This window comes from Coturnix japonica, chromosome 8 (assembly GCF_001577835.2).
Source record: "Coturnix japonica isolate 7356 chromosome 8, Coturnix japonica 2.1, whole genome shotgun sequence".
NCBI classification, from domain to species: Eukaryota; Metazoa; Chordata; class Aves; order Galliformes; family Phasianidae; genus Coturnix; species Coturnix japonica.
Window position 1 is genome coordinate 18,861,193 of NC_029523.1, and position 23,422 is coordinate 18,884,614.

A 23,422-nucleotide genomic window follows, 5' to 3' on the forward strand; every position below is an offset into this window, starting at 1 on the left:
AGATTTGCATTAATGACTTCAGAAATAGATTTCGACTGTGATCTGCAGATCTTAATTAACAGCTACTGGTGATAGATGATTTTTTAAAATTTAAGCGTAATTTAGAAGACATGATTTAAAGTTATGTTAAGCCACGTAGTAATGTATCACGTAGGGAAATTGTTTGCAGCTTATTCTCTGCCTCAGATGAGATTTTATATGGACAAGCTTGGCTCGAAGTAGCTAATGAGAGGCATTTGTGATAAAGTGGAACAGTCCATTAAGATATGTGGAACTTGCTGCACAGCTGCAGAGAAGGAGAGACTGCCCAAGTGCATCGATCCAAGCACATGTATGGTAGCGGTGCTCGTCATTTTTCTTCAGTGTTCTGAGTTACTGTGACACCTCCAGAACCGCTGAATGTAGCAGAGAAAAGCTGTGGATGTGTTTGGTGCTCTTCTGTTTTTCTTGAAGGTTTGTTGTGTGCTGTGGAAGGATTTAGTCTCTTTCCCTACTCCCTGTAATAGGAAATAATTGCTGTAGCTTCACTGCCTTTTCCTGACTTTAATGGTAAGATTTACAACAGGAATGTTCAAGAGCCATCTTTGACCGGGCTCTTGTGTAGAGCCCACATCACATCAAACATCATGTCTCTCTTCTAGTCAGAGTTAATGCATCTCAGAAAACAGAGACCTTAGCTGTCACTAACAAACTTGTTCTTGTTTGTCTTTGTACAGGAAGCAATAACAGAGTCCGCTCCGTTACGCTGCAGGAAGCTCAGCAATCCTGACATCTTTTCATCTACTGGGAAAAATAAGCTCCATCGTCAGCTAAGTCAAGATGACTGCAAGCTGCGCAGAGGCAGTTTGGCAAGTTCTTTGTCAGGTATGGCCATTGGTGGAGACCACGTGACAATTCATCAGAATTAAAAGACTCAGTATTAGTTGTTCTCATAACAGTTGTAATAAGACGCTCCTATGTTATTTCTTTTAAAATAGAAATGATTTCTTGTTAGGAAGGCAAGGTAAGTTCTATCAGAGAGATTTAGTTGGTATCTACTGTAGAACCACACAGTGAGTGTAATCTGGTAATGGATTAAAAAAATGGTGAACAACATTCAGTAGTTTTCTCTCTGAAAGGCTCAATGCGCAGGATAGGAGAAGGTTTCACCATAGTTTAAAGCTTGTGTTAAAGTCTGTGATGCTGCCATGAGACCATAAAGAGCTGCATGGTCAGTCTAGAATGAATTGGCTGGTCTGCCTGAGTACTGCTGTTGTTCTGTACAGTTAACTTGCAGCGTGTTTCCTCTCTAATTAGGCTCACTGGTTGAGTATTTGCATGTTAGAGCAAGAATGAGAAATGCTGGAAATTCTCAGGTGGGAGGGGAAGAGGAAGAAAGTGAACATTTCATTTTGGCAGCAGCGTGGGCTTGACTTAAGCAATTGAAAATACAACCAATCTTATTCCCTCCTTCCTTTACCTGGAGAAAGATAAATACACTGAGGTTAGGCTGTGTAACTAACTATTGGCTGAGTATAATGGCTGGGGATAGTACTGATGATTGCAGATGGAAGATTGTATGTGCAAACTAGATGGTCTGACTCTCAGTGGAGATCTGTTGTCTTGAATTCAGATTACTCAGTTGGTGGCTCCTTGATTTCCTGGAAGAGGTTCTGCTTTGTTTCAATGCTCGCTGCTTTGTGGAACTAAAAGGAGATATCGGCAGCTCTGTCTTACAGAGAATTAAAGGTTAATCTAGCTCTCGTGCACCAGCATTTTGAATGGTTCGCTACTTACATGCTTAGAATTGCTATTATAAGATCTCTTCACTAGTACTTTACTGAAATAAATACAGCAATGTACCTTTCTGTAGTTTTTGGGCTCTGCTGACATCAGGAGGTGTTGTATTTACATATAATCTTGGCAATGAGCAAACCATACAAATCATGTCCACTGCTGTAAGCAGCTTTGAATGGGACTGAGAATGAGGTACCAATAAGCTGTGTCTGTTTGCTAACTGGCATTAAGGCTTTTCATCTCTCGTGCTGTGACTCATTCCATTAATGTGTACTTGGTACATTGCTTGTAATTTTTACAGAAAAAATAACGTCAACAAAATTACCCCAAAAAATGGCATCCCCCATATGGAATTGTGGGTAATCACACTGACAGCTTCCCAAATACTGTAGAAGCTTTAATTAGTGAATGTGATATTTCCTATTTAATGCTAAGGTCAAGTCAAGTCTTTGCAGAAGAACAGCCTGCTGGGGAGAGCAGATTTCTGCAATGTGTGTGCTTAAAGATGGAGGCTTCTTCCTGCTGCTTATGGCAACAAATGTCTCCCAGCTCCCTGCGATTCCTCTTGTAGAACCTGAGCATGTGATCATTTGTCAAATACAACCTTGTTCACGGTGCTTGGAAAGGAGGGGGTGGGGCACTGTTTCAGAATTAGTCTTTCTTTTTCCCCCATATAAATAAGTGCCTCTAATATGTCTTACGCTGTTTCAGCGTGGGAAGTGATGTCTATACTATAATAGTATACTATTAACAGCCTACGTTTCATCTTTGAGCTGTGCAAATAGACATTAATTTAGTCTGCCAATCCTCATTTTAAGGAAAAATTTTGCAGATGCTGATACTGAAGTAGAGTCTGAATGACCAGAGTTACAGAGGAAGTCATTTGGAAGCTAAGAACGGAAACCCAATTTAAATACTTTTTCACTTGTGTTTTAACCACTAGACTCTATTTTGTTGTGAATAACACTGTTGTGAATACACATTGACTGTGAAGGACACTGTCAAGCTTGGTGCAGTCAATACTTTGACTTTGGTTCTCTCTTGTTCTGGAAATTTTCTGTTTGTTGCTTTTAAAAACAGAGCTTTGTATTGACTAGAAATAAGTACATTGAGCAGATCCTTTTAATTGATTCCTGGACTTCCTGCAGTAAGGTGCAGTGATGTGAGCCTCCTGAGATAGGAGCTGCCATCATTGCGTGCGCAGCATGGGAGAGAAGCATCCACATTAATCAGATGTGAAGGAGGTTTGGGGAAGTGACAGAATGTTTTGCTTTTGGGATGGTACGATGTTGCTGACCAGTGAATTTTCTGTTAGAAAATATTGATCCCTGATTCAAAGTGAAACAACGATTAAATATACACCCTTACGTAAACAGCTGAATGTTGCAGTGGTGGGGAAAGCAGGGTTGTGTGGGTGGCTTGATTATCTGGGAGAGGTGATATTTTAAATTGTGAATATATTTTCTGAAGAATTTTAACACTACCTTTAAAGGACTTTGCAATGTGAGCGTTTTTTCTCTATAGGGCAACAAAATGTTCAATTGGCAGCAAGTGATGTTTCCTTTTTAAGCTGCGCAAAGTATAGAACAGCATAAAATGAGAGAAGTCCATTTCTAAAAGGCTTTGAATTTGCCCATTACCTCACAATGAAAGTAAACTATTAAAAAAAATTAGCAAGGGTAATGAATTCACAGGAAATGTTCTTTTACAGCTTCTAGCTTATCGAAACTTCAAATCCATTTTCTATTTACTGATAGTTTGCCACGTGCAGTATGTGCTTTCTGCATTAGAATCATAAAATTGCTCAGGTTAGAAAAGACCTTAAAGATCATCATGTCCAACCACAGCCTGACCATACGACCCTAACTGACATCCCTCTGCTAAATCATGTCACTGAGCATTGCATTATGAAATTGGGAACTTCTTTGTGAACAAGTTGATGGTATTTTGCTTTTGTTTCTAAAGGAAAGCAGCTGCTTCCCTTATCGAATAGTGTCCACAGTGGAGTGGGACAGACGATCTGGCAGCCACCTGGAGACACCTCAAACCTGGTCCGCATGAGAAACCAGTCTCTGGGACAGTCTGCTCCTTCACTTACTGCTGGTTTGGTGAGTAAGTCTGCATGGACTTGATTTTGTGCTGTAAATCAAAAGCAGTGTGATCTCGTGCTTGGGTTTATTTACCTCCCTCTCTTTACTCCCTTTCAGTCAGTGTGTTATTTTATTCATATGTATGTACACTTCTTTGTGTTGGCGGTGAATTAGAAGGAGAGTGTATTCACTTTATTATTCTTTTTTGACAAAAAGCTGAAAAGGGAAAAAATGTAAGTGTGGGGAGTAACTTCTTTTTGAGGAATCTCCTTCCTGATGCTTCTTAAACTGTCTGAAAGAGATGGGAGCACGAGAACCTGACAGTTTAAAACAGCTTTAATTTGGAAACAGCTTGAGTAGCTCCCTTGGTTGGTTTATCTCCCTGGAGAGCAGCTAAGGGGCTGAAGCTGAAAGGGGTAACTGTCCGTGGAACTGGGGATCTGGAGCTGACATCTACTTTGCTGCATGGTTTCTGTCAAAAGGTTTTGGTAGAAATGAAGAACGTAGAAGAAAGCTACATCTGTACTATTAGTGTTCTCTAAGAAAAGAGTGTTCTGTGTGGGAAGGAAATTCAACTGGTTATAGCTATAATATTCCTTATTTCCTCTAATTATTGTATATTCTGAAGTGTGAAAAGATAACTGTAAGAATAGGAAAAGACATCTATCAGTGATTCAAGTGTTTTAGTTCGGTGCCCATCCATAGATACTCTTCTATCAGTCTTTGCTTCAAATATCATTTCTTAGCAGCAGTCATTGTTTCACTGTATGAATAGAAAACACAAATTATCACATGAACATCAATGTGTTTCTCTGGTAGGGACTTCAGGGTGAAAAAAGGAACACATTAAAACAGACTTATTCTCTAGTGGTAGGCAAATGCCTTGGAGCTTTATAGCTTAAGTTAATGAAAATAGATGTCCTTTAATACAAAGCACTGTTCTCATGTATATAATTTGGAGTGGCACGTTGTTGTTTAACAGCTCTGCACAATTCAATGAGCTGCAGATGTGTTTGCGTGCGAATGCTGCATATTAATAAGATGTATTCTCAGTTTGCCATGGCAGAGTTTGTGCTGTCTATCAAATGCTCTGCTATGACATGCAGTGTCCATAATTTATTTTAAAATAATCATCTATCTAATTAAAGCAGACACATTCAGCTGTAAATCCAGTGTTTGTTCCTCTGTGTTATTGCTAGGAATTGAAGTATGTGGCTGTTTTCCTACCTCTGTGTAGTTTATGGTGGGCTATATGTTAATTACACTTGTAGTTAATTAAGCCTAGAATTATTTTTTGTGTATGAAATGGGCTTCTGAAGCAATGTCTAAAGAGCTGATCATAAGATGAGCACCTAATTAAATGCAGTGTGTCCTGGGATCTTGTGCTGGTTATATGTTTGTAGCTCTTTTAATATGCTTGTGGTATTGAAGTATATTTCACAAATTAGAACAGCAAAAGGTTTCTTGCCAGTATAATTAATCTTCTTAGAAGAATAGCTCTATTAGGAGATGAATAGGTTCACTAATGTAGGATGTTGTTTTAATGTGCAAGCCTTGATTGTTAGAGCATATAATTCTCCTATTATTTGTTACTAATACAATAGGTAGGTAGCTGGATTGAAGCTCGGAGTGTGGTACTGGGACTGCATAGTGCTCAAAGCCGTGTGCACTACGTTCCTACTTCATAGTTCTGTAGATATCAGTGTATTTTCCTCTACTAAATTGCTTTGCTGGCACTCAGTGGCATTGTTTGTTTTTTTCTTCTAACCACTAATAATCCTACAGATTGTTTGCTGTGCTTAAATTGGAGAAAAATGCAATTTGAAGTATTTGCAAAGTGGAACAATGAACTAAAGATAGTTACTATGGAAATAGTTTGCAACTTCAGAAACAAGTCTGATAGCTGGATTACTTATTAGCAACAGCTCAAGGACTGGAAATCACATTTTGACATGTTAAATTTATTGTATAGTGCAATTTATTGTTAGAATCTTCCATCTCTTTGCATGTGTGATGGTCTGGATCAATGTGTCTGTATAGCAGCTGTCATTGGGCTCTTGATTGAAGAAGGAAACCAGCAGAGACTGAATGCTGAGCACTGGTGTGGTGTAGTGATAGATGATGAATGTATCTCTGGGCCTTCCACGTATGTGAGTGAGGATTTTGGAGGATGACCTTCAAAGCTCATCATCAGCTGTAAGACAGATGGCTCTCATTGTAGTAGAATGACATCTGGTAGGGAACATCCTATGATTTTTATTCCATATTTATGACTTTTAAATCCTTAATATATCCAAGGAAGTAATGGGGGGAGGGAGAGAATTCCTAGGCATTTTCTGATCTCAACACCCAGATGCAGTAAAAACTAAAGGGAGAACGGTGATGGGTGGGGAAGTGTGTGTGTCTCTGTGTGTGTGTGTGTATGAGATAACGTGGAAAATAGTTTGGGTATTCATTTGTGTGAAATTTCGGCTTGAAGACACTGTCTTAAGAGTTAGAACTTGGACTATGTTTAAGCTGACTGATGAGAATCATTGGAAATAAGGGTGCATTCTCTTGTGAAGAAAGGCATAAAAAGCCTCAAGATCTGTTAATTTTAGAAGAGATAAAATTTGAGAGGACAGTACTGTGATTGTTTTAGAGGGGGCAGATTGGGATGGTCTTTATTGCAAATGCTTATTTCAACAAAACTCAATGAATTACTTTGGCCAAAAGCATTTTATTTCAATGCCATAACGTATTAGTATTCCAGAGTGTGTGTGGATGGACAGAGGATGGTTTTCCTTTCCTTTATACTTCTGAAGATGATAGATTCATAGAATGGCCTGGCTTGAAAAGGATCACAATGATCACGAAATTTCAACCCCCTGCTGTGTGCAGGGCCGCCAACCAGCAGCCCAGGCTGCCCAGAGCCACACCCAGCCTGGCCTTGAATGCCTGCAAGGATGGAGCATCCACAGCCTCTCTGGGCAACCTGTTCCAGTGCGTCACCACTGGATATGCTGCTCAGCTGATGCGCCACACTGATGTCAAATATGTACTGACATTTGTGGTGAGAAAGGAGTTTTTTACGTGTGGTTTCTGCACCGCTGCCTACCGACAATAACGTAGAGCAGCTCAAGCAGTGTCTGCAGCTTTTTGTGAAGGAAACATCTGACAGTTTGTTACCATGAATTACAGTCATGGAATCACAGAATATCCTGAGTTGGAAGGGACATCTTTCATGCATTGCTCACAGTCTAGTGCTTGGAAAAATTACAGATGTTCCAAGAATAAGAAACCACACGTGTTACTTTTGCCAACTGTGGTGATGAGAAAACACTTGAGAGAAGCCTGTTGTTGGAAAATATGATACTTTCATGAAAAATTTTGAGCCTTTTTCTCCTCTCCTTCCAAACTGTGGTTTTCTTAACTGCTCTCTGCACACAACTGAAGTTCCCGTTAGCCCTTGAACTGGAAAACTGATCAACGAAATGATAGAGTTGTGTTTTCTGTGCTGTTGTAGAGTGCATCATTTTGCCTTTCCCCATCTCATTCCAAAAGGAGCAGGTTATCAAAATAAAAGCCTCTCAGATTTTGAATAGTACATGGTAATCTGGAGGACAGAGTGTCTCACATGCAAGGACTAGATGTTACACCAAAGAACTTCCTGTGTTGAATTACTCTTTCCCTGTGATGCTCTGCACTCAGCTGTGTCTGTTCTGAATGCTCATGTACTCAAGGCTGTGTGGATTTGGCAGTACTGAACGGAAAGGGCCAAATGGTCCTCAGGGCAATGAGGTCTGCTGGAAGTGAGGTAACTGGGAGTTCACCCTGTGGCATGTTAATGTTGATGTCCAAACTGAGGTAAGCCCAGTAGATGTAGGAGAGAATGTTCTCTGTTGATATTCTAGATTTCTTTGCTCCTCTGTTTAAGATGTCTTAGATAATCCCCACTGAATTCACTTTAAGACTAAAACCAATTGCTAATACCTGTAAGGCCTGGTGAGGGTTTTTTGGTCCTGTTCTGCCATCTGCTGGTGGACACGTGGCGAATAGAAGAAATCAAACCCCGAGATTTAAGAAACTATTGCTAAAATGTTCTTCAGCACAAGTGCTGGTGATACTGCAGCACAAGATATTATTCATGGGATTCTGTTCAGTAGTAACTACTTGCTAGCAATCTGTTTTTAGTTGGCTGGAGTATGAATTAGTTTTGTATTTCAAAATACCACGGCTTGTAGTGTTGTTTTTTTGTCAATAGGAAGTTGCTTTTTGGGGCAGGTAAGAACGAGTTTTTTCATTTTGTAATTATATGTCATTGTTTCTTGCCTATTTCTGGGGTTAGAATCTGCATTGCCAGGCTGTGTTTTGGTCTGTGAGCTGCTAGGTGGTGCTGAAGCACTGGAGGTTTCATCTCATCACAGTGAGTTGCATTTTTCAACAGAAAATGACATCACTGCTACCTAAAGAAGGGCAAAAAGCTGTTTTCCAGTGTACTGTAGCTACTGTTGGCTGCAGCATCACTTAAAAGCCTGCAACTGAAAACTCCTGACACAGCGCAATGTGACTTGATGTTCTGCCTTTTTATGCTGCTTCACAAATCCGGTTCTAAGGACAATTCCTGCAGAACCATTTGAAAACTTTGTGAATGAAAAATAGTCATCCACGTTTATAGCTCATGACGAACGTGTAGTTGTTTGAAGGAGTGAAGAACTTTCATTACTTGACTGTAAAAGTGGGATTTAAGTTTTACATTGTTGGAATACAGCAGAATATAGGTTATATGAACGGATGGGATTTTTTTACTTCATTAAGTCACAGAAATTGCATTTTAAAATAGTGGTTGAGGGGAAAAATGTAATAATGTGAGATTGGAAGTAAGTGGGTTTCCAAATTAAGGTCGTGTTAAGTCTTAAGTTTATGCAAACTAATGACAAATTTGCATTTGCTCACACTGTGAAGTGTCTGACTGAGTCCTTATAAGTTTTGTATGTTTTGGAAGATGTGGCTGTAAGAGGTGAGACAGAAGGTGAGAGTTGCTTGAAGAACTAAAGCAATGTCTGAGTTTGTTTGTTGGTTTGAGGGGCCTGGATTTGAGGGTGAGGTGGGGAGGAGGTTCCAGCGAAGAAGGGGGTTGAATGTTGTCATGAACTGAATGATGAGACTCAAAGTGAGGACAAGGAACTTGGATCTGATAATTCAGAGCAGCGGAGAATGAGGAGTTTGCAAAGGAGTAAACCATACTATAAGCAAATTGCGTATGCATATTAAGTATTGAGCATACTTAAGAATTCAGAGCACTGGGCAATGCTTAGAGTGCATGCAGGGATTTACCTTTGTCACAGCCTTAAGGAATCCCTGGTGGGAAAACTAAAGTGCGTATGCTATAATTGTGCATATTTTCATGACACATTCAGGTCTGTGTGCTTCACAGTGGCATTCAACTGATAGTCCTGAAAGGTTTTTCACCAGTCAGTGTCATTCTAAATAATTCACATGTGTAAAGCACAGCAAGTAATTGTGGCAGGTTCTGAACCGAAGTTATACTTCCTGTATAGTGCATACATCTCACTGTGCAGAAACTTCAGCCTTTTCAGGCCAGCTTTTAAACTTGGTACTCATTGCAGTGAAGTGGGTTTCATTTTGGAGTGGATTAATTGGCTCAAAAGTGATTTTCAGACTCGAAAGAAAAATGTGAATGCTCTTCTGTGTAACCTGAGGCTTGTCGTCATAGGAAATAGGAATTCATATAACTTGCCTTGTGATAATTGTGAGGCGCTGGACTGTCAGTTTGAATGATTGCAGCTCTCATTATCTTCAGATGCCGTGTGTTACTTTTTGTCTATGAATATGTTGAATTGATTTTTGGCACACGCAGTCAGTTCCGCTCCTGACAGCAGCGCTATTGTGGGTGTGAAGTGAGAAACTGCTGTAGTGTGCGTGGAAAATGAGCTTTGTTGCTTGCAGAGCTCTGGGGGTCCTGAGGCAAAATACAGGGAGTTACTGAGACCAACAGTTACAGCTCCAGAAGCACGGCGATGGCTCATCTTACTGCTTTGAGGAACATGGAGTGTGCTGGTTTCTCTGCCTCACCTCTGCCCAGCTGTAGCTCAGAATCCTGCCCAAGAGTTAATCTGCAGCCCTTTGTGATTACTAGAGGGGAAGAGGTGATATCTCTTGGCAGAGATTGGTTTGGCCTTGTAACTGAAGCAGAGCACTGAAGCCTGAGACTTACGCAACAATCCTGATACCTGAACTGTGATAACCTGGGATACAGGGAGGTTAAATCATTTGGTCAAAATAAGTAATTACAAAGTAATTTACTTGGGCTGCATGACCAGCAACTAAAGTGGAATGACTGATAGAGGTGCTTCTTTTGTAATTCATTGCAGAGACCAAGTTTCCATTGGGGGTAAAAATATAAAGGGATTCTGTGTACATCATTAATGTAAAATGGTGTTGAGACGGCATTGCTGGTATGCAGAAATGTGTGCCAGCCTGAACATTAAGTTACCAGCAAGGGGAAAATGTTTATAACAGAGGATTGAAAGAAATACTGAGTTCCAGATCTGTCATAAAGGAACGTAAAATGTAATTAACCTAAAATAACCTTTAAAAAAATCTTGAGCTCAGTAAATTAAACGGGCTGTGGAGATAACTTAATGAGAGATTTTAATTTTGTATCTTAAATAATATCCTATTAAAATCCCCCAGTTTTGCTTTGTAATGGAATCCACTGAGACTGGCGCGTTCTCACAATGACCTCATGGTTGAGTAACATTGTTAATATATTTGGTGCCTGTTTGAGGGGTGAGGTCTGGGTTAATGGCAGCATTTGTTCTTCAGCTGCTCGAAGCCGCAGAGCCCCAGTTGAAGATATGAGTGTTTGAACTTCATTATTGTAATGTGGTGATGCGGTACAGCAGCAGTAAGAAGCAGTTGGATGGTGAGCTCCTGTTGCAGAGTTGCATAATTTGTCCATGAAAATAAATCATTGTGTGAAACTTGAAATTAAAATGCTCTGCCTTGGATTTTAAATGAAATGTGCAGCTTCAAGCCCCAGATGGGCTCAGCTCCAAAGGAGGATTTGGGTACCTTTAACAAGGAGCAGCGCTAGAAGATTTGTTCGCACAGATGTGGTTGCAGCACGCACTGGAGGTCTCACATTGTCTTTTAGTAGAGGGATTGTTACCTGTTTGTTACAATAGTTCACTGCAGAGATGCTTCTGGAAAACTGATGTCTTGAATTTTCCAAATACTGATTTACTTGATGAGCATTGCCAAGGAAAGTGCATGGCGTGTTTAGTGCTGTGTCAAGAATCCAAAGGTTGAAGACAAAGGTTGGATGTTTGTGACTGCTCTCATTTCATCAGTGCTGTCAGCCTTGGTTGCCTGTGTTTGCAGCTTTGCACACTGTGCTGGCTGTGCTGTGAGTTAGATCCCATGTAAGACTCCTGCCTGTTCTTGAGGTCCTTTGGTTCTTGTGCTCCTACTGTGTTCTAGAAGTTCTTGGTTTTGTTTTTCCTGTTCCTTCCCCTATCTCGAGAGCAGGAGCTAAACTCCCCACAGAGAAAATCCATTCTCTCCATGCAAGAGTAACTAGAAGAGCTGCGAATTCAGAGCGCTTTGTGCACAAGCTAAAACTTCTGCTGTGACCTCCTTAATGCTTTTCCACTCTAACTTCTTTGTGCTGTCATCAACTAAAGCTGGAAATGCTGAGGTAAAAGCTGTAGCGTTGCATCTTGTATCACAGTTTTGCTTAACATTTGCATCTCGCTTTTTTTATCCCATGGTAACTGGGCCTCATACAACTTCTATTTCTGTAGTATCTCCTTGCTATAAATGAACAGTGTTTTGAATCGTGAGCTTTTGACCCATAAGCTCTTTGATTCTGCTCAAATGATAGTTTGGAGTATAAAATTATGTAACTGGCTGTTTTAGGGTGATTTAGGCTGTTTTAGGGTCAGCAAAATAAACTGAATATTCTTAAAAGAAACAGTTTGTACTGGTGTGTGCAAGCAGGTGTGTCTGAACTGAGAGGAGAAGTACCACACCAGCATCATCAGATTATATTGATTAGGCATCAGCATCAGTCCTGTTTGAAGAGGCAGCTGTTTAAAATGGTTACTTGACAACGACGTCTTGTTTTCTATTTGATGATTCCTCTGCTGACACATTTATTTTCTTGCTGCAGTTTACATGCTGTGCTGAAGTTGTTGCAGACTGAGAAATATTTGACTTATGCCAGACATGGAGTATAGGAGGAAGGTTAGACCCTATGGCTGGTGTGAACATGTAGGAATATCAGATAACATCTACAAGCAAAGCAGTTCATTTAAATACCAGCTTCATTCCAAGAAGACACTCTAGCAAATTTAATAATGTTTCTCTTTTTTGTGCTAAAGATGATCTGGAAACCAGTTACATTTAGGTTAGTTTTAAAAAGAAAATGGCAGCAGAGTTTAAATGTGAGGCGTTGAGAAGATGGAGGTAATTTTTAGCTTCGTTTTTCTTTGCACATCAGGAAAGTTCCCTAGAAGTTCATGAGGTTTAAAAGTAGGTGATTGCAATTTCACATTCGGGAGCATGTAGTGAAAGGTTGGTTAAACTCCATTTTGTGCTAACAAAAATGGATGAAGTCTATTAAACTCCATCTCATCCAAGCTGCATAATTGAGCTCACCCTTTTTGTTAGAAGCTGCTATTTTCTGCTGAATCCCTCAGTCCAAAGTAGTGGGAAGTCTTTGGAAAGATAAAAATAATATGAGAAACACTGAGCATGTTGGGATTGTGGCTGAGTGCTGCTGCTTGTTTAGGGAACCCTCTGACCTCATCTGGATCTAATTAAGTAGCAGTAACCTGGGGTCTGCATTACCCACTAGGGGACCAGGGTAAGTGGTGCTGACTGCAGCGTGCTGAGGAAGCTCAGACTCTGTACAATGAAATTAGTGGGAGTTTTCAGTTACTTGTATGTAGACTCGGGACACTGGTGACGTTGCTTTTAGTCTTAGCGGTCTCGGTTCTAGTTCAAATTGTAAGTCAAAAAGCCAACCTTTAGTAGCAGCTAAAATACATGCAGGAAGAGCTTATAAACAAAAACCAAAACCCCTCACACTGATGCTTCATCCAGCTTCAAGTAAGCAACCTGATTTAGGAAGAAAAAGCATGTTGTTGGGGAGCAAGGAACTTCATCTCTATAGCCTCCAGGGAACCTAGTTAAGGATCTCCTGTTAGAGGCACTGGGAAATGCTGTGTTCCCCCTTCCCACCTGCAAATGAGAATTAAGAATGGTTAAAGGGAAAGTGGAGCGGTTACAAACAGGTTAAAGGAGGCTGACGCAGCCTCACAATTCAGGAGTGAAATGTGAACTACTAATTGTGCTGTGTAACCTACTGTTAAAAGTAATTTCAGTAGCTGCGAACTGAAAACTGGCAAAGGCGACTCTGATCTTAAAAAACAAAAGAAGAAGAAAAGGAGATCCAGAAGAGATCTGTGGAATCAGATGTGTGGGTGTTCTCTTTGTGCTGTAGTTGCCTGAATCCCGGTTCTTAGCAGTGTAACCACCCGTTTGGTGGTAAGTAAACAATATGTGAATAGAGCAGCCTTACCAAGTCATTCAGATAACCCTGGCAGTGCTGATCTCACAGTTTATATTCTGCTCATACAGTAAGTTTGTCATCAGTGGTTTTATATTTATTTCTAGGTCATCAGTTAAAAATGCTGAATAATCTTATATGCATGACTGTTCTTTTGACACAAAATGGTTCTATTCAGTTGTGATTCATTCTCTGACAGCTACTTTTTAAAATTCAATGGAATGACTGGTTCTGAATCCGGACACTTTTGCTGTTTCACAGAGGGACTTTTTTAGAAATGGAGTTTGTATCAGCAGAAGCAATATTTTAACACACAGACACAATCCCAAAGCACCTAAGAACTCTCCTCAGAGACTGCAGTGATTTGTTTGGAACATTATTTTCCATATCTATCTCAACAACTGATGTTATTTCTACTTTTGTACTTCAATTGGAAATGTTGATAGAGGATTAAAATAATTATTTTGCCTGGGATTGACATTGTATGGGCTTTGCTGAAACCTCCTGGATAATCTGCTTGCTCCTTAACTCCTGCTTGGCCAGACAGAAATGGGCTTTTTTCTTAGCCATTTCCCTTCTGCTTCTTGTTGCAGTAGGAGCATTAAAGGCAGTGCTGAGAAGGAAAGTGGGCTGCTGGTGTGGGGAATTCAGGAGCGAGGCTCCTCTGGGTGGCACAGAACAGGGCGGACTTCTACAACAGGCTGATGCTGATGCCAGATAGCTTTGTGGTTTATTTAGAACCATGCTGCTATTGTTGCATCATTCCATCTCAGCTTACATTTCTGTTCAGTTGTGTTCTGCTTCATTGACTTCAGATGGAAACCTTAAGAGAATGAGGCTTCTTCAGCTTTACTGCCTCTTTTGGACAGTGTCTCCTTCCCTCAAATTCCATCTGTGACTGTAAAGATTTGCATTCTGATATGAGATCATTCTGCCAATATAGGCTTTCTTTACTTGATGATGTTGGCAGTTCCAGAAGATGCCTTTCAATATTAAACCTTTTGCCTTCGCAGCTGATTTTTCAGCCCATCAATGTGGACTGGTGGTGATTGTCTGTTTTTTTCTTCTATGAAGACCTAATGTGTTGGTAGAATTGAATTCTGTTTTTTAATGTATTTTTTTTTGCCATCATATTTTTGTTGTGGATCCTGTCAGACTCAGTATGTTACCAGCTTTCTGAGAAGCTGCTTTTGTTGATGTGTATAGAAAAGACTCCGTTTTCACAGAAAGAATTTCCTCTAGGGATGATGCCAAGACTCAGAAGACCGAGCAGTGTTATGGCTTTGTATTTGATTGTAATCAAACTGTCTCTCAGCATCATTTTGTCTCTTTAGAGCTGGAACAGATCTGTGGGTGAATGTGCACTTTTGGCATTGCTTACAAATTTCCCTGAAGCCAATGGTGTGCATGGTCATGACTGCAAGAAACACTGAGCACTGGAAACCAAAGTTTACACAATTGGTCTTTCATTCCTGGTAACTTCCAAGCCACTGGGTGTTTTTATCCAGGCTTAAAGAGAGCAAGAAATGTCAAAAATAATTGCGATTGCAATTTCATAAGAATTGGAACAGTGTAGGAGCCACCTCTGTGCATTCTCTTTGAGTTTCGTGGTTTTGTGTGTTGTGGTTTGACAGCAGTGGCTGACACAAATGCCGCAGAGCGCACAGCCCTCTGGTCAACTGGGGCTGTGCTGTCCCCAGTGGGTGCAGGTGAAGTGAGAGAGCTGACCTTGCATTGGAAAGGAAGCAAGATAAAAGAGCAAAATGGAGTCTGCAGGAAACCAGGTGTTCTTCATTCTGCTGCTTGAGAAGCAGCTTGTTTATACTGAAGTACTTGAAATAATTTTACTCTCTTCTGTCTCTAAAAGCATGGATGTTAGTGACCTAACTTCGGGCAATGTTGGAAGGACAGCTCTGTAAACACTTCTTGTAATGCTGCCTTGCCCTCAGTTTGGTAGAGGGAATGCCGGGAACCTGATGCAGCAAATGGAAGATCTTCCCTTGTGTCATTCTTTGCAGCATTCTGTGGTTGCCCCACAATGAAAGGTTACAGCAGGGAAGTGATGAGGGGTTTCCCTGGGCTGTGAATATGACCTGTCAGAAAGCACGGAGAAGAGGAACCCTCAGATTTGGTTGTATGTATTGAAGCAAAGCAAACTTTTGGCATCATCTGCACTTGGTTTCTTGGCTTTTTAGTACTTAAGACATTAAGAAAAAAAAAGTATTCTACAAGCTTGAAAGAGAGACTATTATCTAATTGGCTTTTGGTTGGGAGGATACTGATTTCTAGGTCAATGTAAAACAAATGAGCATTTAAATTGAAGAGGAGCAGCTGTTCCAAAGCCCCTTTCCACAGTGCCTGGTTTTGTTAAGGATAATTATGTCTAATTTTAAATTATGATAGCTTTGAGTATTGAGCTTTGCCTTGCCACATCCACGAGCTCATTCTCCTTCATCTTTAAGAATGTTCCATCATGGAGCTTGGCTTCTAATTTGATTCATTTTTCTGGCCTCTTGAATTGTGAAGAGAAAAACAGCTTTAAAGGTTTTTTCAGTGCTTTTGTGCAACTGTTGCCATACTTCCATTTTCTTTTTTGAGATCATAAAACAAATACGGTGTTATGTGGTGGAAATATACTGCTGAGAACATCCATATTGATGTAAATGTGCAACATTTGTTTGCATTTGTAGCTTGAAAATGGAATCCTTAGGTTCTAGTGCTGGAAAAATTCAAGAAAGCTCTTCAGCTCTTAGAAGGAAACATGTCAAAGATACCACTTGTTTCAATTAATATGTTGATATTTCCTTTCAGTTCTTGAGATAAAAGCCCAGGTGACAATTCAAACTATAAATGAACACTGTATTTTAACTTTGTACTGGTGAGCTTTGGTTTCAGCTTTGGAACTGGGTGTTGTGTGAGTGATACAGTCACATCTGAACAACCTAAACAGCGTGGACTGTAAATACGTAACCAAGCACATTTGTTTTCATGAAGTGCTTGGTGCTGGGCATGGTGGTTTTGCTGTTTCTATAAACTTTTTGGTAAATGTGAATAGCTTTTACTGGGAAAATGGGACAAGAGTTAGTGTTGAGTCCTTGACCATTGGCTCTTTCATACTCTGATTAACATCAGTGATGAATACCTTTAATGTCCATATCTGTAAAGTGTGAGGGCTGTGATAGAATCTATTAACAGAACCCTGATTTTGGCTGTGCCTCTGGGACACTTACTAAACAGGAATTCCATGTCCTAGGGCTTCAATTTGCAGCAATAACTTCTCCACCAATCGTGAAGTGTTTCCTTTTAAAATAGGAACCGTGTTTGAAACGTAACATCAGAGCAGCTAGTTTCCATTCTGTTCTAATGCCAGTTTAACTCCAGAGTGAGAATGTTTACATAGTGAATATGACATCTTATGTAAATATTAAAGTTTAGTTGCAGATTCCTTTCCAAAGAGGTTTGCTTTCCAGGGGGCTTTAGCCAAGGATCTTACTTCTGCTGAAGCTGGTGTCTCTTCTGCCTATACCGTCTATGGTCCAGGATGAGAACAGTTGGCCTGTAGCTGAGTGAACCATTTCCTGCACCCTTTGTATTTTACATTTGTATGGCAGACGAGTGGGTGCCTCCTTCCCGGTGGATCGAGTGGGGGATGGGGCAGTTTTGCACAGGAATCTAAACCTAAGAATCTGAAATGAGAAAATTCACTGCAAAAGCATAATTATGGTGTCAACCTTGGGGATTTTAGGCAGTTTTTTTCTTCACTTCTTCTTCCTACAACCAAGCCTCATAACGGAGTTTATTGTGGTTCAGAATGATTTCCTATTACGATTCATTGTTAATGCAGGGCTTTGCTCCAGAGGTCTTAGTTTCTCAAATTGCCTCTTGTAAATAGGCAGGAAATCCAGGAGCAATTCAGACAAGCTGTCAGGCGAGTTTCCTTTGGTTGACTGCCAAGTTTCTTTTTTTTCTTTTTTTTTTTTTTCTTTTTTAAAGTTACCTCATCAACCTTGTTTTGGTCTGTCACGTTGTCTCAAAGGGATCCTTTCATAAATCTCCAGATAAGCACAACTTGATCAAAAGAAATAAATAAAAACCCCCAAATACCTTAGTTGCAGATTGACAGTCAAACATTTGGCTCATTTTGGTTGCACAGACAAACGTTGCCAAAGATTTAAGAGAGATTCTATTGGAATTGTCAGCTGATAATCTTCTGGAACGTGTTCTTTCTTCACAGCAGGCGGTGTGTTATGCAAGGAAATGTTATATCTTTAAGGATTGCCACTACTTCATGTTCAGTTGTTTTTAGTTTTTACTAAATAAAATGAGTTGTAAATCATGAAAAATGTAAATTTTTTAATCTCAAAATGCCAGTTTAGGGAATTGTTCTTTCAAAAGTTTCTTGATGATAGAAGTATACAATAAAAAGCACTGTATGGGTAACCAAAGAGCTGTGCTTAGTGTGATCTAATTTTGAATGGAGGTGCTCTTGTGCGGCAGATGATCCATGAATGGATCTTCATTGGATCATCTCGATGTGTGCTGTTGACTTCCTCCATTCCACGCTCTACATTATGAGGTCCAGGTTGTGTTGGGAGGATTTCTGGTGCTTCTGTAGCAAAATTTAAAAATCCCAAGTGGTTTAATGAGCCACCTTAGTAAGCTGTCAATTGCCAATGGACTTAGACCTTGGGAGTTATGAGTTTAAGGTGTGCAGCTGTTGAATTCACTTAAACTAAAATCTTGGTGCACAGTGTAATGATCTGATTGCCAAAACAGCATTTAATATTCTTGCTCTGGAGATGGGGCACCCACAGCTTCTCTGGCCTAGGACACCTATACTGGGTTAGCCCGTTAACTTGTCTATGACAGACACCTGCCATCGGCTGCTAAGGCAGAATCCTTTCCCAGAATACCTGCAGCTATTTGTGGCTTTCTGTCATCTTCAGCATATTTTTCTGTTCTGAGAGTTCTTGTCTGATTCTTCAGTGACTTTGTCCAAAGGCTTTTAGCCACTCTCCTGAACTTTTTTATTTTGTTTGCTTTTTATGGCAAGAAATACTACAATGTGTCTATTGTGCAAAGCATTACCTCCTTCTGTTTGTTTGGAAATGGCTGATAGCTTCATTTAATCCACCTGGTATTGGAAACTTGATAAGCTGTCCTTCCCTACTCATCAAGCTAACCATTCCAGGGGCACATTTACTGGAAGGTCAAGGCTCTTTCCATTTTTTTTATGTTTTCCAGTCAAGAATGAATAGCTTTTTCAGAGAATGCTGCAGCCAAATGCTATTTATTTGGGGCTCTATACAGAAGGTCACTGGAAAAAAAAACTTATTTTCTTCTTATACGGAAAGTCACGTGATATCCATTTCAGACTGTGGTAGAAAATAGTTGTGTGTATGTTGGTTTTCTTTTTTTGGCACTTTTTTTTCTTAATTAGTTGGAAAAGTGTTGAGAATGAAGCCCTTGGCACAGCTCTGCCTTTCCTTCCTGGAGCACAACAGGGAAATACAAGTACATCTGTTGTATGCAGTTTTTCAAAGAATGTAAATTGTCCTACATGGACTTGTTGTCTTTTTTCATTTGTGCCCTACTTAAGATTGTATTGGGAAACAAGGAGGATCTGCTCTGGAATTGGTTAATGATGTCCAAACCATCCTGGTACTCTGCTTTTACTCTTCATCTTCTCTTCTTGCTGCTTGAAAAGCAAAATCTTCCCCGTGTTTCAGTTAGTGTGATAGAGGAAGGAAGCATTGAGTTAGGAGCTTGTCAAAGATTGTTCACCAATAACTTTAGAAAGGTGGGCAAAAGAGGGAGATGAATTCTTTTCTTTCCCCTCGAGTGAGGTTAAGTGCTAAGTAGACATTGAATTCTTAAAGGACGGGAAGATTGCGTGAGTCCCCTCTTCTAATAAGCAAATATTATATTTGACCCTTCATAAGTTCTGCCTGCATCTACAAACTTGGCGAAGTTTGTTGTATGACTTCTCAAATAATTGATAAAGTTCTACTTTATGTACTTTGGTTTCCTTAATATCCTGCAGTGATGCTTATCTTCATGAAATCATTTCTACAGATGCGCTTTCATCTTTGATTGGAAACTCATCTGCAGGTCTCTTCATGTGTTCAAATGAATGGTAAAGGATGGCACCTAATGTCCTCTCCCACCCACTTTCACGATTACTTTTGTGGGTTTTCTTCCTTTTATGGAAGGAAGAAAAAGGGGATATTGAATGACTGTTAATAGTTAAAAAGGAGGGAAGCAAAAGGTAGTCACCATATTTGGGATCTTTTTGTGGAGGTTTTTGATCCGCCATTTCAATCAGAATTCAATCAGCTCTGAGCAAGGGAAGGGGAGAAGGAAGCTGGGGGAGAAACCATGTCTGCTTCTTCACAGCAGCTCTGACTGGGATCCCTGCCGCAGGAGCTGGTAAGTGTGGCAGGCAGCCAACTTGAAAAGCATTCTCCCGAAGAAAACCTGAAACTTGGAAGAGAACAGATGATTCTCATGGTATTTTGAGACTCGTGCCAGCCTCAATCAATTATCAGTCACTTGTGAAGAGATTCTGAGCCTTGGCAATGCCTGAGTATTAAGGTAAATAATCCAGGAAGGATTAGATATTTATGTGCTAATCAGAATGTTTCCAATTTCATTGTAGAAGTGAGTACAACCTATTTATGTTAGATACAGTTATGTCTCTATAATGGAACTGTAAATGTATTGTGTTATCAGGCTTACATTGTTTGATTTAATGGTTGGTTTAAGAAGAAAATATCATGTGAAAGGTATTGTGTAATTGTTCAGATTGCTTGATTCCCCTCCCAATATATTTTATTTAGTGCAGGTGGCCTCAGTCAAGAAGGAAAATCAATGATCCAGCTAATCTAATGGCCTACCATAAATACTCATAAAACTTATTACAGACAAAACGTAAACAGCAAAATGAGTGTAAATGTCTGTGACTGCATGTGCCTGAATATTTCTGTGGGGTTTTTGGTGAAAACGGGCTCTCTGGGATGCTGATTTCTGCTGAGTGCAGTCGTAGTTCAAGGATTTGTTTTCTGAAGAAGCTTATTTGATGGCAAAATGCAGGAAGTAACAGTGAAGCCTCAAAAATACTATGGCAGTCGAGAAAAGCGATCAGCTGAGCTTTCAGCCTGCTTCTCATCAGGGCTTAGATGCATTTTTCCGCTGCTGTTCTTCCTGATGCCACGTTCTCAGGTTCGCACGCAGAGCTCTGTGTCTGGCCCCACGCTTCCCACTTGGATTTGCAGAAGCAGCTCCTGTGCCTTTAAAAGCAAGTGGCTCACCGAGTTGTTTGCGGCGCAGCTTTTTATCCCATACAGTATACTCCATGCAAATGAGCTCCCGCTCAGCCCTGCGTGGCTGCCTGCCCTGCTGGGGAGCTCACAAAGGCTCCGCAGACCTCATTCAGCATTCGCCTGTTTCAAACGGCAGATGGAAGGAGGTATCGGCGAGATGAGGATTTATTAGCTGCTCACAATAAAAGACCACACTGGCTCTGCAGAGGATCAGAGAAAGCCTGGTGAATGGGATTGAGTTGTATCTGCTTTCAGCTGACTTTACAATGATGTGTTTAGCTCATGTGACTCGATCACTTAGCGTGAAGATCAGCTAAAGATTTCCATGTAAATATCTACTCCGTTAAGCGCCAGCAACCTGTGTGCTTTTATGGAGATGTTTTTGGTTTGCAGCTGTCATAACTGTGGGAACAGCAGCGTTTCATCCAGCCATACTCGGCTGCTCCGGGCACATTGTGGGTGCATTTGCTGAAAGCCCCCCATAAACGCAGCTCTTGGTGAAGTTTGATTTCTGGTGTGTGTGTGCTGCTGAAATCCTGCAGAGGCAGAAGTTGGGCTGCTTTTAAATACAGTGTTTATATTCAGAAGCTATAAATAGGTTCTTCTGAAGCTTTTATCTGGCGATGAAATCTGTTGCTTTAGCTTTCCGCTAAGAAATTGTAGGTCATTGCGGCGATATTTGCAGCATTTCCTTTTTTTCCTCTCTGCCAGAGGAAGGACAGGCGTAGCACCAAGATTCCATGAGCTGCTCAGCGATTGGGATGAACGTATCTAGGTTTTTGTTTATTGCAGGGCTGTTTGGTGGAGCTGGAGCTCTTAGTGTCGTTTCTTTTTCAACACAGCTCCTATTTTAAAACGCGACTGTGGATAATGTACAGCAAAGGGAAAAAGCCTCTGTTGACCTTGCTGGAGTAGTCTGTGTGAAGGTACAGGCAAACAGAAACTGCAGGACAGGCTGCAGAATTCTCAGCTGGGTGCTGCTTTTCCTTTCCTTTTTTTTTTTTTTTTCCCCTTTTCCGCCATGGATGACGAAGAGGGAAGGGCTTCTTGAGACAGCTCTGTCAGCGATGAATAGATGAATGAATTCTTACACGTTCAGAACTTGCAACATGTGTTCGTGACCCCTCAGCACCTGAGAGAGGCAAGATCTCAGCAAGGAGCTCCAGAATGCGCCGTGCCTGCTGTGTGTGAGAAGGGGAGCAGCAATACCTCAGAGATAGCAGAAACAAAAGAGGGTGCGATGGTATCTCTGACATTGGCTTTGTCGTACAAAGGAGCAGAGGAATTCAGAATTAGGAAAATTAAATTGTATATTGTTTCACTGTGAATTTTTCTAATTTTAAGCAGCTCCGTTCCTTCTCTGTCCACAGTATCAGTCTTATAGTGGTGTGAGCGTGTGGTTTTCTTTTTTTTTGGAAGGAAATGTGACCTGGATTTTGTGAGCTTATTATGATCGGTAACTGAAGGCAGCTGTTGTAGTTTGCTGATCCCTTATGTAGCTGAAGTACATGGAAAGAAAGCAAAAATAAGCGTGTGAGGATCTGAATTAAATTCCACTCTTTGGCCTTATGTGGAGCTGTGCATTATTATACATTTCTGTATGGTTATATATATGAGGGGAAAGAGACATCCAACCTTGATAGACTTAGGGAAGTCAAACAGATTTTTTTTCCAATGTGACCTGCTAAATCTGTCACAGAAGGGGCAGCAAAATGACATCCACATAGTCAGAGACCCCGGCTGCGGTTCTTCATGACAGGCGAGCGAAAGACCACGTCCTATTTTTAGAGAGGATGGAGGAGGGGCGGAGAGGGGAGAAAAAGTTTGAAAATAATGGACTTGTTTAACAGTTAGGGAGCAAAGCTGGCCAGCAGGAAGGGAGGCAGCGCCGGGATATGGATGACTCAAGTATCCTGCGGAGGAGAGGGCTGCAGGTAAGTGCAACGTCTCTCTGTTTTGTCCTGCTGCACTGTCAGCATTCTAAGAGATGATGACGGTCTTTCAGAGTAAATCAAGTTAAATCAGTATTGAGCAGGGCAAGGACTTAAGCTTCCTTGTTTTCTCCTGGGACACAGAGACTCATCATTAGAAGTAAGATTTTAGCATAAAGTAATAAAATACGTTTTGTGAACTTGCTTTAAATTTAAGTCCTGTACATTCTTCTGGAAAGAAGCAATGTGAACTGTAAGGCTTACCTCGTATTTGAAACTTGCTGTTTAGAGACATTTCTAAACCCTGCAAAGTGACTTTTCTGCCTTACCTCAGAGTAGCCATTTTAGCCGAGCATTGCTTAGAAATTAAACGAGAAAGCAAAGAGAAAGTATTTTTAATCTGTGTTAGAGCTACGCTTGTTTATTACTTAAGATGCATAGCAGTCCAAAACCAGATACAATGCTACAGAAAAGCAATTCTTCAATACAAGTAATATCTGTATTTTTTTCAACAGCTGTCATTATGCTGACACAGATTCTCCCACATTTTGTTTTAAGCTTTGTTTAACATCCTGCTGAAGTTTCATGAAATTGCAGCGCTGTGACAAATCTGGTAATGGGTGTCAGTGTCAGTGGGCTGTGACGGCACAGCCGATTCTTCCTGAGTAAAACAGCTGGAAGTGAGAGAGCTCCCAAATCTGGTGTGAACTGGAAATGGAATCAATT

The 23,422-nt window shown here is 40.6% G+C and overlaps 1 protein-coding gene across 14 annotated transcripts in view; it reads left to right on the forward strand.

The window, feature by feature from the left end:
- Positions 1 to 23,422, forward strand: part of MAST2 (microtubule associated serine/threonine kinase 2) — a 175,805-nt gene that overhangs the window by 35,172 nt on the left and 117,211 nt on the right. For 12 of the 14 annotated variants that reach the window (XM_032446368.1, XM_032446372.1, XM_032446369.1 and 9 more), the window contains 2 exons: positions 717 to 864; positions 3,742 to 3,884. In XM_032446368.1, the coding sequence (XP_032302259.1) occupies positions 717 to 864; positions 3,742 to 3,884 (291 nt within the window). Of the gene's footprint in view, positions 1 to 716; positions 865 to 3,741; positions 3,885 to 21,768; positions 22,001 to 22,571; positions 22,700 to 23,422 lie in introns of those variants that run through there. The other 2 variants (XM_032446381.1, XM_032446384.1) reach the window with 2 other exon arrangements.